The 13,837-nt window shown below is 38.9% G+C and overlaps 1 protein-coding gene across 2 annotated transcripts in view; it reads left to right on the plus strand.

Annotated features, from left to right (window-relative positions):
* The first annotated feature begins 746 nt into the window (after window positions 1-746).
* Window positions 747-13,837, plus strand: part of fndc4a (fibronectin type III domain containing 4a) — a 29,719-nt gene continuing 16,628 nt past the window's right edge. The window contains exons 1-2 of one of the 2 annotated variants that reach the window (XM_082146933.1): window positions 747-1,223; window positions 12,716-12,831. In XM_082146933.1, coding sequence (XP_082003059.1) covers window positions 1,148-1,223; window positions 12,716-12,831 — 192 coding nt within the window. In that variant the 5' untranslated portion in view covers window positions 747-1,147. The remainder of the gene's footprint in view (window positions 1,224-12,715; window positions 12,832-13,837) is intronic. The other variant, XM_082146934.1, reaches the window with a different exon arrangement.

Consider the following 13,837-nt stretch of genomic DNA (forward strand, 5'->3'; position numbering starts at 1 on the left):
AAGCAGAAGGAAAAAGAGATTATGTATTAACTCTAAAAGCCAATCTGTAACAAAATTAAAATCAATTAAATAAGAAATTTTGTTTTTAATAAACAAGGGTAAGAAGTTCACATAATAGATTGTTGAAGTCGTATATTCATAGTTTACTGACACTATTCCTTAGACTTTTGGACCAAATTTTGTCATTTTCCAAGTACAAATCTAATGTGTAATACAGTATAGAGAATACATCCGTCAAAATGTATAGAAAAATGCAACAATGGGCTTTAGTGGGCATTGTCATATAGGAGTGGAGCATATTCAGTAAATCATTGACGAACTGCATATGATTTTTAACATTAAGCTAATTTTATAGTTATAGAATATTTCTATTGTACCTGAAAATGCATATTAAGAGGCAACCGTGCTGCACTGACCTTTGAAAATCTTCCCATTAAGATAGAAGGCTAAAAATCATTGCAGAGCAACCATGTCACTCTCTAAAGTTTAATTTTGTCAGACGGTTGTACCGTCAACACGGACATTTAGCATATTGAACTTTACTGCAAAGACTTTTGTGAAGGTCAAAGCGCCGGAGGCCTCTTACTTTGCATTTTCAGATACTTTACAGGTGTTCGGTGAAGTGCACACCAGGAATGTAGCTACACTGGTATCTCCACTTGGTCTTGATGCGCGCGCATTCATAAATGAATATATCTGCGGTCTCCCAGGCTCGTGTTCGCGCGCATCGGCGCTGGAGCTGACCGTGGTGCTGATCGCCTCGCGCTCGCTCTCGCTCTCGCTCAAGATCAACACTGACATGAACGAGCGGTAGATCTGAACACCTCCGAACCTGAGATTGAACTGGACGCTTCCTCAGTCACAACCTGCAGTTTCGGAGGAAATCGAGCATGAATTTGAAGTAAGGCGGAATTATTTTGGAAGTCGATGGAAAGTCAGCATTCTACCTGCAGCTGACATGGACGTTCCGGCACGTGTTTTAATAGGATTTGCGAACATGATGTCCATCCTGAGATTTTTACTGTACTTTATTTAAGATGTGTTTATTTGGATGAATACATAATCATTTATAATGTTGCTATAAACAAAGCTGTTTAGAAGCAAAAGAAGATTACATTCATTTGGATTCTTTGACATTTGTGGAGATATGGCTCGCATTCTTGTCCTTGTTAACTCAGTCGGACTGTTGCTCTTCGGTAGTGAAATGTTTCTGGTGGGAGCAAGTAAGTTTATTCTTACTATGAAACATTTGTCTGATAATCAGTGTTCTGTATTGTATTGAATGGGTACAATTGTGCTTCTTCAAATAAGATTAACTGAACCATTGCTGGCTTGCTTGGATCCTCTGTGCTTGGGTCTTTGTGCAAAATCATGCCATGAAATAGGTTACATAAATTGTTAAAAATTTTATTTAAAACGAAAGATACCTCGAGATAACAATGATCTCCATTATTTTACATCCTTTTAATATGGCGTAGACAAATACAGATGTTAACATGCTGACCAAATTGTGCTTTGGTTAAGATATTAATAGAGAGACTAAAAACAGTTTAAATTCTCAGCATATTCCTGCGCAAGTAGTTGTTGTACTTTTAAGATGAGTGGTTATGCTTATTACAAATAAATGTAAAATATTAGTTTGATTATATCAAGAGATTATATGCCCCATATAATTCTGGTCAGGATAAACATAGAAATCAACCACTGAGCTGCAGTTGTGTTCTGTGACACTATTGAATTGGTTAAATTAAAGATGAATTAAAAACAAGTAGCCTAGTTCATTGTGTTTTACAGACAATGAACTAATGCCTACTTTGATTTGCATTGAGTATTTTTTATTTTATAATGTCGCTGTTGACATGTATGCATTTTGGCAAATGCTTTTATCCAAAACAACTTACATTGCATTCAGTATGCATTTTAGAAGTTCATGTGTTCCCTGGGAATCGAACCAATGAATTTGGAATTGCTAGCACCTTTACTGTTTGAGGCACACAAAAGCTTAAATATTGTAAAATCCTGCCATATTTTTTACAAAATAGCTTTTCTTGTATTCCTAGAAATGTTTTGAATTTTCATGCATGCAATTGAAAGGCATGGAAGCATGTCAGGAAAATATTTTCCGGTATGTTTCTAATCCTTTCCCTTTTTTCCTCATTGAGTCACCTGGGATTTTGCGGTAGCTTTGATAAGGCAGCAGTTGGTGCTTCTCTTCTCAGAAGCACGGTGTTTCTGTCTGAAATATGAACACTTCCAGTGCTGAAAGTTGCTCCTTTGAAACCAGTACGCCTCTCCTTTTGCAAAATAGATTACACCTGTCAGAGAAAACATAACCGAATAGTGCAGAATTCATTCTCAACAACTCCATATTAAAAGTAATTTACAAGTGCATATAACACTAAATAACCTTTACACTCATGCATTTAACATAAGCGCAGAGTCTCAACACAAAAGCATGCGGACTGTCGTGTCCAATACAAATACAGCACAATAGATGTACTGTACTTGATTCAGTTTAAAGAGAGGTATATGTGAGAAATTATGATCATGCAGCCTGAAATCTATCCTAGTTTATGATCCAGAACAGCTTCTTTGCAGAGTTGGTGTCTTTACCTTGACAACAGACACCTGAAATGAGTTAGTGTCATCCAGAGCACTGCACTGCTCAAAATACCTACAGCAAATTCACTTTCGGTTAAAGTCACGTTAGATCAAGACTAAATTTGATGCTGTAAATGTACACTATATGATAAAATGCATGTGAAACGCATACCTGAACTGCAATGACCACCATTAGGACAAATTGAAATAGCAACTGTGAGCCAGACAGAACGGACCTAATGCTATTTTGTCTGGATTGAAAACCTTTCCATCAGATGTTCTACAAGCATATATATGGGTGTGGTGTTTGTGTTCTAATACTTCTGGCCATGTCGTGTAATTCCAGAGCATTTGTGCTGAAATTGGCAGCCTGTAAAAAATTGTCCGACTTCCAACACCTCATCTGGCCCGTGTTGAGGTGACAAGAGAATTGCATCGGCAGGCCAGACCTGGTGGACTGTGGTCACCAATTACATTGACCTTAAACTGCCACACTTTCCAATTCCATCTCTTGCGGACCCAGGGAGGCGAAGTGTTCACGGATCACTGCTAGAGCCTGCAAACCAATCAAATGAGTTTTCTTAGCTAGGGTCGTCATTGTCAGATGGAAATGAGGTGGTACTAGTGCACAGGTGATATGGTGGAGCAGGGAGGCATGACTGTGTGATCTCATTAGTATTCGTAGGTATTTGTCCATAAAGTCATGTACAGTTTGATATTTTTGGGTAGACACAGAACATGCAATATTAACATATGAACTATGTACATGTTTAAAAATCACTTGATTCATATGTCAATGTATAATTATGAAATTAATCAATCGATTTATTATATTTATAATAAATGAGATGTTTTATTTTAATTGTTCGTTTTTTGATAGCTCACAGACAAAAATCTACATGAAACATGTTAATGTTACACTGTGAAACCACTCATATTTCAAACTCATTATAGAGACTATGCATGTGCTGTTTGGTGACTATTGAGGACATCTAGTGTTGAACAAGGACAAGCAAAAAATGTGTTTTACAAAGGCTTTCAACAGTATTGATAATATGTGTCTTTGAAAAGTGCTTTGCCTTGAAATAAGGACATTAACATGAAATTAAAAAGAAACATAAAATGTAGGACACAATTTTTTTAGATCTAATAAAAAACAGCATATTATACTACAAGGCCAAAATATAATTTTAATTGAATTAATAATCATTGACTGTCAGAAGATATGCAAAAATTGTACCCTCGACATTGTTCAAATTTGTGTCTCATTTACCCCGATGGTTTGTGGTTTAGTGGTGGGGATTTTTCAGCGATTCTTTTTGAAGGTTTCATGATTAGGCCAGCATGGCAACAAGTGACTCATCTTTAGAAGCACAACGCTGAAACACCACTGCTGCATGTTGCTCTGAGATGCGCCAGTCTGGGTTTGTTTGGAAGTATTTTCATTAATGAAGCAAATCAGACACTGGCAATATACTATCAAAAATGTAAGTTACTCAATATAATTTTTGTTATGATTCCTTATGAGTAAGTCATTGAATCATTAATTCAACCGAATCTTTCAAACCCACTGATTCATTCATTCCGGAATTAAACGCCTTTATTGTGTGTTAAGAGACATGTGGCAGCTCAGCTGACTCTGTGACTTTGTATATTTGCGGAAAAAAAAACAAGCATGGATCGGTCACGGATCGGTCTTCAACATGCAAGGCACTGGAGACTCGATGGAACAATCTTTATTTACTATACAGGAGAATAAAGAAGGATGGTATACGTTAACATTGACAAGACCGAATGATGAACAAAAATAACTCATTAAGTACAGAGGGAGGGTAGTCAACTGAAGTAAAACAGGTGCGTGAAACCAATTAACAACCAAGGAATTTAACTAGAGAACACAGGCAGGCAAAACTGCAGAAAACTGAAACAGAAACCAAAACTTGTGTTTAAAAAAGTGTTTATCCACCTTATTTTGCAACAACAGAGTACGATATTTTCTGTGAATGTGTGAGACCTCCAATTCATTAGCTGCTATCCACCTAATTTTTTACGTAAGAGTGCGCGGCTACCTGGAACTTGAATGTCCGAGGCTCCTGGTGTCATTTGTAGCTGTAAAAAAACAGCTTGTTATGCTGCTAGAAATTGCAAACTGATAATTATTACCAAATTATTTATCGTACTGTCGTAATTATTAGCAAACTGATTTGTAGCGCAAATAGTTTTACCGTTTATTGCACTGTGAATTGGAAGTCTCGCAAATTCACAAAAATAGCTTACTTCTGCTTTGCAAAATAAGGTGGAGCTAAATAAGAATAACATAGTGCAGTAAATGGTAAAACTGTTTGCGCTACAAACCAATGTGTTTATCATTACCATATTACATTAAAATACTATAATAACAAAGTTTGCAATATCAAGCAACATAACAGACTGTTTTTGTAGCCTACAGCTAAAATAACCAGAAGTGGATGACACTGGAACCCTTGCATATTCAAGTTACCTCAAAAATAAGGTGGATCATGTTGCTTTTGCAAAATATCCTATGCTTGAGTTCTCCATCTTGTCCTTGGAAAACCCAATGACTGTTGAAGTGTGGGGTGCTCTGGTGTTACAGTGACATCTCGCTCTGCTGGGAAAGTGCAGTGCTCCCCTGAGGCTGAGACGCGCTCCCTCTACGGCTTTGTGTTGATAGAACACCCTACAGCTCCATCTGTGAGTGCGTTGTCTACCCTGAAAGGATCAGACAGCACAACATTTGACAAAATCTATCATGAAGAACTAATCCCTTCCAGAATTCATTGCATGCCTGGAGGTCATTAGAGCATTAGATAACATGTTGGACAGAGACGTGTGAGAGAGATGCCGCATTTATGTGGGAAAGACAAATGACTTTGTGTTGTGTTTCTTCTTTTTACTGCATTCACCTACCAGACCTCTGATGCCGCAAGAGGATTCTTTTAAATCCTCAATTTGGATGAGAAAGCTGAAGGAATCAATTTACACATTTGCAGTTTAAACAGTTGGGAGGAATTAACATTTAAAGAAAAAAGGAGGAAAAAGCAATCCAGGTTTTTTGCAGCCTAAATGTGTATTTTTAGCTAGCTGGATCAAAGCCACGCAAAATTCTGCCTCGATGCTATTTAAATGCTGCTGACTCTGTGAACACATGTTTATTCTGCTTTAATATACTTGTGGATTGTAGTTGAACTTGCATGTGGATTTGTGGAAGGTTTCTTTGAAGGTGATTTTGGAATTGCCCGTGTCTACTCTCAGTCATGAAGACCAGCTGAAATGCTGCTATGTGCCTGTTTCATGTGGACTCTTGCTTTTTAACTGTATGCTCAGTGTATTACACAAGGTGACCTGCTCTCCTCTTTCTGTTATGTAAAATATTTGAGTGCATCTGACTTGTACTTATTTCGCATTATTTTGTATTCTGGTTTTATGTGGGTCTAGGCTTTATTACAAATCACTTCTTGTTAGGTACTAATGAAAGTAAGCAAAGCTTGCATCAGTATATTCATCAACTTTTGCAGTGCAAGATACTTCAACATCTGACATATATTTTAGGAAGGATATAGACAACAGTAGTTACCAAAGACTGATATTTCCATATGTTTGCTGCAACATATGACTTTATAGCAATAGTCCACTTAAAAATTATGGTTTTGTTGTTATATTCTCACTCTTTGCTTTCCAGTATTATTTTTTTAAATGCAAAATGAGATATACTACAACATTTTTGAGCTTCCGTTTTCCTTACAACAAAAGTGAGAGCTGATTTATTAAAGATTTAAGACATATATAATATAATATAATATAATATAATATAATATAATATAATATAATATAATATAATATGTTTTTGTAGCTTAGCAGAATAAATCAATGAACAAAACCTTAGAGATGTGTAATGCATTGGAAAAATATATTTTTAGACTGGAATGAGTTGGGGTGGGTAAATAATGACTATTTTATTTTATTTTATTTTATTCAGGCAGTGAGATAATTCATTGCAAATGCTGACCAGACCACCAAAACTCAAAAAGTCTTCCTTTATCTAAACAATTATTTTCCTCATCACTAAAGAGCTTATGCCTGGCCATGTATCACAATTTGAAGCTACTCTCAACCTCTATTACTTCAAGGACAATGAGCTCTTGCGGGAGAAGAGTGAGGAAAATGTCACTAAAATGACAAAAACCTGATTAATTATTTAATAAGAACCACCTTTTCCCAGTCAGTGAAAAACTTTCATTATGTTAAGTTAATATACACTGCTCAAAAAAATAAAGGGAACACTTTTTAATCAGAGAATATCATCAAGTCAGTTAAACTCCTGGGATATTGATCTGGTCAGTTAAGTAACAGAGGGGGTTGGTAATCAGTTTCAGCTGCTTTAGTGTTAATGACATTAACAGCAGGTCCACTAGATGGGCAACAGTGAGACAACCCCCAAAACAGGAATGGTTTTACAGGTGGAGGCCACTGAATTTTTTTTCCCTACTCATCTTTTCGGACTGTTTTTCACCAGTTTTGCATTTGGCTAGGGTCAGTGTCACTACTGGTAGCATGAGGCGATACCTGGACCCTACAGAGGTTGCGCAGGCAGTCCAGCTCCTTCAGGATGGCTCATCAATACGTGCCATTGCCAGAAGGTTTGCTGTGTCTCCCAGCACAGTCTCAAGAGCATGGAGGAGATTCCAGGAAGACAGACAGCTACTCTAGGAGAGCTGGACAGGGCCGTAGAAGGTCCTTAACCCATCAGCAGGACCGGTATCTGCTCCTTTGTGCGAGGAGGAACATGATGAGCACTGCCAGAGCCCTACAAAATGACCTCCAGCAGGCCACTGGTGTGAATGTCTCTGACCAAACAATCAGAAACAGACTTCATGAGGGTGGCCTGAGGGCCCGACGTCCTCTAGTGGGCCCCGTGCTCACTGCCCAGCACCAGGGAGCTCGATTGGCATTTCCCATTGAACACCAGAATTGGCAGGTCCGCCACTGGTGCCCTGTGGTTTTCACAAATGAGAGCAGGTTCACCCTGAGCACGTGACAGACAGGAAAGGGTCTGGAGAAGCCGTGGAGAATGTTATGCTGCCTGTAACATCGTTCAGCATGACCGGTTTGGTGGTGGGTCAGTGATGGTCTGGGGAGGCATATCCATGGAGGGATGCATAGACCTCTGCAGGCTAGACAATGGCACCCTGACTGCCATTAGGTATCGGGATGAAATCCTTGGATCCATTGTCAGACCCTATGCTGGTGCAGTGGGTCCTGGGTTCCTCCTGGTGCACAACAATGCCCGGCCTCATGTGGCGAGAGCATGCAGGCAGTTCCTGGAGGATGAAGGAATGATACCATTGAAGGGCCACCACGCTCACCTGACCTACATCCAATAGAACACCTCTGGGACATTGTGTTTCGGTCCATCTGACATCACCTGGTTGCACCTCAGACTGTCCAGGAGCTCAGTGATGCGCTGGTCCAGATCTGGGAGGAAATACCCCAGGACACCATCCGTCGTCTCATTAGGAGTATGCCCCGACGTTGTCAGGCATGCATACAAGCACGTGGGGGCCATACAGACTACGGAGTACCATTTTGAGTTGCTGCAATGAAATTTCAGCAAAATTGACAAGCCTGCTACATCATTTTTTCACTTAGATTTCCGGGGTGTCTTTGAATTCAATCCTCTGTAGGTTGATCATTTTCATTTCCATCAAACGATGTGGCATCCTTTCGTTCATAACACATTACCCAGTCCATATTAGTATAGATATCCAGCATGACATTTTTCCCCATTGAGATCTGATGTGTTTTCAAAGTGTTCCTTTAATTTTTTTGAGCAGTGTATATATATATATATAAGGCAATTCATTATGTCATTAGTACATTCTGTACATTCATTTGGCATCAAACTGCACTGTTACTAGAATAGACTCTTAGTCAGTGGGACATTCTGTTGAATGTCCAAAAAATTTCTGCTTTCTGTGACAAATCACCAGTCGTAATCATGAGACGTAATTTAACAGACTCTGAGGTGCAAATACAATTGTTGATGTGGCAGAAATGACCCCTGCAGATGTGAAAATCTTTCATTTTTCACTTCATTGAGCAATCTGCTGGACAGGTGGAATGAAACTGGACCTGCTTTTAGTTCCTGTAACAACACACTATAACAGTGATTTCATCTTACACAAATGGACAAAAACAATATTTTTTAGCCCTTCTATTATCTGACAAAGGTGTCTGTAAATTGTTTGGATGCAGAAAATATTTTGAAACAATAGTTAGTTCTGGCTCTCGGATCTGATTAGTTGAGCAGCATTCCAAAAGTACCAGGCGATTTCTCAGCGATTCATTACGGGGTTTTTATTCAGGAACTTGAATTAGGCTGAATTATTCAATCAACCGATTCATTCAACACAGCTGATTCATTTCAGGTACAAAAGACCGCTCCTCAGTTACAAGACAGCTCTAGGTTTGTTTGGAATTATTTTCATTCATGAAGCAAAACAAAGTAGCTGGCAATATTGTCTAAAATGAGACTCAGCAGTGACTTGTTAATTCTTGCAATTGTGCTGTTTTGTTATGTGCCAACAGCCGAAACTATACTTCCCTTGTCCACTTTCCAGTCTGACTCGCGGCCTCTTTGCATGTGTGACATTGTATAAATATCTTATATAACATATACATCCTCCGCCAGTGTAGATGTAGAGCTTCATAATAAGAATTACACAAAAACAATGATGTAGCTGCAAACCTGGAGACTCATTAAAATGGAAGATTTGATGCACGTGACCTATAGACGCTTTGATGTGCAAGTCAGCCTTCACCGAGGTGGCCCTCTCCTTCCTCTAAATTATTATCCATTGCGCAGAGCTGGAGTCAGACCTCTCTACATCCAATTTAGACAGCTATTGCTGAGGGCAAGGAAGACCAGCATAATCAGCCCTGACCCCCATTGTGTATGATGATCATAGCATGGAAAGGAGTGCTGCCATACCAGTGACCTCCTAGGGCGTCAACACAGGACATTGATTATCAGTCTGATACTGAGAGTGATCATTCAGCTTTGTGATGCATTATGGGTTTTGTTGCCGATGGTTAGCTCTGGAGAAAAGCAGATTAATGACAAATGCAGATCCAAGCTCCTCTGCTTACCTTATATTGTATCCTAGATGCTTGCTTTTTTTGTTGGCACTTTCCACAAATACATTACACTTTGATGTTCAATGGTCCATTTAAAGCATTAAAGGTACAAATACCAATGTTTTGTTTTGTGTCATATTTTTCAAATAAATGTATTGTATAAAATTGTAATTATTTATATTTATACTATTTTATTATTGATCAGAAGAAATATGAGTGTTTGTATGATTTTTAGGCATTATTTTGTACTCTACTACTCTTTTAAAGTGCCTGTTAATTTTGTGGACCTCTGGAAAAGATGCATCATACAGATCTGGAACAGAATCGTTGTGCAACGAGCCACAACTTATTTCAAAACAGCTGTTATGTAACTTAGCTAAGAGTCTGTATATGTTATTGTTGATGTTATTGCATTGGTTTGGGTGCAGGAACAAAAAAAACACCCCTTCCCCTTTTTGCAATCGCCCACGCAAACACATAAAGTCCATTAGAGCACTGCTCAGAGGAGATGCTAGAAAATGCTCTCGCGGTTCAGTCTTGTTCACTGCCTTTCTATATTTTCACCACAGCGACAGAGGCATGTGCTTGACTATTGAACCTGTCATTGTTCTCCTTGGTTATTTTTTTGGACTAATTTGCTTGTCTATTGCTTCCTAAATCATGATCGAGCACCCTAGAGCTGAGCTGAATTAAAAAAAGGTCCTGCATAAAAGTCCCATTTAGGATAAAATGTGCTGGATTCAATCAATTTCAGAAAGCAATTTCAATAAAACATATTGTCTTGAAGAGAACACTTTCCATTTCTTTGAGTTTTTATGAAACCTGGCTGATCCCTGGTGTTTTTGCCACTGTCAATCTGATTTTCGATACAGTCACTTTGTCGCCTCCTCTGAACACTGACTCATTTAATCACAAATGAAGTGGTTAACTGGTAATATAGCAAACAGCATAATGGACCCAAAAAACTTTTAAATATCCCAATTTAAACATGTTGCTCAGGAGTGTTGTACTGATATTAAGAAAAAAGGAATGTACTGTAGCTTTGCATAAAAATCTGTAAGTACCAGGTTTGCTTTTAGAGAGAGCTGTAGACCCTCAGAGAGCAAGCTGGTATGAAGAGATGAGCCATAGAGAGAATGTTTTTCTTCCCAAATCTGATAGGTCAGATTGGAAAGCTTTCTTGGCAAGCGACTCAGACAGTCTATAAAAGGACAGCAAATAAAAACAGTGCACAGCAACATATTTCAGACCTGTAGATTATTGTTGTGTTTTCATGGGAAGGTATAATAGCTGGTCCATGATTTTTGTTTGACAGTAGGTTATTGCTTTAGAGGTTTTCTTGAAAATATTTCTTCGCTCTACTTGTCTCTGCACTAAGATTAGAGTGGAAATATTATAACAGTATATCAATTTAAGTATGGCAGCTGTAAGACTGGAGAAACTGGAAGAACTGGAAGAAAGGGCTACTCTCTGAGAAAACAAAGGAAATTAACATTTGAACTCTCTTGCTATATTACCATCCCCATTCGAGACACGATCACACTTGAGTTGATCACCTCTTAATTTACACATCATTCCCTTCACCCAACCCTACCTGAATTCATCCAAAAATCTATATGGTTTAATATGAACAATTATCATACAGTATTATACATGTTTGGTATCATTTGAAATGTCTCAGTGCGACTGGTACAACGGTCTCATTCCCACAGAAGTAAACCAAAAAGGTAATAAGGTGTGGAGAGTTTAGAGATATCTTGTTACCTGCTGTGGGTGTGCACCCATGTAAATCAGCTCCTGTCCCCAATAAGTCTGGGATGGTGATTTAATGCAAATTGCCACTGTGAACTCATGTTTACATTTGAAAAGAGGTTTCTGCGCGATTCTGTGACCGAGATCAGCCCGTGATGCTGAGAGTGGTTGAGACTCTCAGCATCATGTACTTTCTAATGTCAGGTTCGCATCTTTTCTCTTTATTTCCAGAGCATTTGATGTTTTGAATTGATTATCTTTGAACTGATTATGTAATTGGCATGATACATTTACCTGACATAATAAATTGTAAACATTTGATTTTATTCTAACTGACACTGACTTTTCAGTTAAGAGTTAAAAAGAATAGTCAAACATTCGTTCACATTTAATGATGCACAGATATCATTAAAACCTTTTCATTTATGGAGTCAGATGAAATAATGAGGTAATACATATGACAATTTTTATTTAATTTAATCAAATTACTTTGCCACGAGGAAAGACAGTAACACGCAGAGACCTTCATCCGCTGACCGGATGACTGTATTGGGCCGATTGAGTTGGGCTTACACAGCCAATGATTTCTATTATTGTCTACAGTTTATAAAATAGGCTGTGTCCGAAATCTTAGGCAGCTGACTTGTTGCATCGCTGCCCTATCAGGCAATTACTTTGCAGGCAGCGTTTGGGGATGAAGAAACCTCACAAAACTGATTTTGGACTTCTGAGGCAACATAATGGTTTAATGATCTAAGACAAAATAGAGAGAGCTTTGGTGATAACTAATCGAATATATTTTTACTACAATTCTAATTTCTCGCTAGAAATGACATCAAAAGTAGAAAAACATATTTACACACAAACTGACCACCAACCGCAACTTTCAGATGCCGTCTATTTTTTAGCTCAACTGTCACAGAATGGAACGCACAGGATTGTGGGAAATCAAAGGGAGTGAAGGATACATCTATGCTGTCTTCAAAAATCAATCAGATGAAGTATCTCAGGAGTCAGGAAGTGAAGCTAACATTGCAATCAAACATGCCTTGATGTCTTCTTACCTTGGAATGCGTTCTCCAAAAGCAGCATTTTTAAGCTTTCTGACGCAACCATAGTATAAGTGGGCAATAAAGCCTAGCAGGTTATATAAATTATTAGGGCTCAAAGATTCAAAGTTATTTTAATATCTATCCTGTGTTTCTAGACCGTCCACCTGTTCCGGTTAATGTGTCGGTCATGCACCTGAGAGCTGATTCAGCAACCGTGTCCTGGGAGGTGCCTGAGGGTGACATCATCATTGGCTTTTCCATCTCCCAACAGGTAAATCACTTTTCAACAAAATATTACATAAAATATACCCTATCAAATCTAATCTTTTAAATATGTAGAGATTGGCAGTTTGTGCTCTTTTTGTAAACAAGCAGAAGAGACATTTGCACATTTGTTTTTGATTGCGCAATATCCGAACAATTTTGGTCCGTCCTTGGCTCTTATATATTTGATAACTCTATGACCATTCTGGTTGATGTTATGGCTAAAAGTAAAGCAGTTTTCATAGAAAGATTTCTAATATCTGCTTGATCCATCGGCTCATAGGGTGCTGAACACAGACTGTACAACACCACTTGCAAATCCCACTGGGTATACACTACCCATGCTGGTGGCATAAGCCACACAGCTCCTTCAAGAAAAGCCACCACTAGCCTATTTGCACCGATTGACAGCGGCCCCATAGGATCCCATTGGGCTGACAGGGCTGACAAAAACACCTTAAGAGTGGCTGGAGAACGTCCAGCATCCAATAAGTACTACAGAAAGTCCAACACTTTGCTGATATGGCAATCAATTGGGCTGAGAGTCCGATCTGCACACCATGCAACAAACTGTTTCCATTAATTGGCATAAGTGTGACGTGGTGAAGGGGCCCTAGCACTCATGACTGTGTTCCTTACTCCTGTTGAGCATTTAGAGAGCGTCCTCTCAACCCCAGAGGCCAGACACACAGTTTCAACCTGTCCGGAGAAGGATGCGACAGTGCCCTGTCCATCTGTGAAAGCAGATCATTCCAAGCTGGCAGTGGCTAAGGTGGACCAGTTGAGAGAGTTAATAGGAGGCTGAACCAAGGCATGGATGGCAAAATGGGGGCTACTAGAATAAGTCTGTGGTGCTTCTCCTGTACAAGCCTCAGGATGGACTAGAAGAGCGGAATGGGGGGAAAGGCATAGAGAAGGAGGTCTGGCCATTCGTGGGCCAGGACATCCTGCCCTAGCAATCCTTGTTCCTCTTGTGCCGAGAACAATGTGTCGTTGCCTTGTTGGAAAAGAGG

This window comes from Leuciscus leuciscus, assembly GCF_965113295.1.
Source record: "Leuciscus leuciscus genome assembly, chromosome: 19".
Taxonomy (NCBI): domain Eukaryota; kingdom Metazoa; phylum Chordata; class Actinopteri; order Cypriniformes; family Leuciscidae; genus Leuciscus; species Leuciscus leuciscus.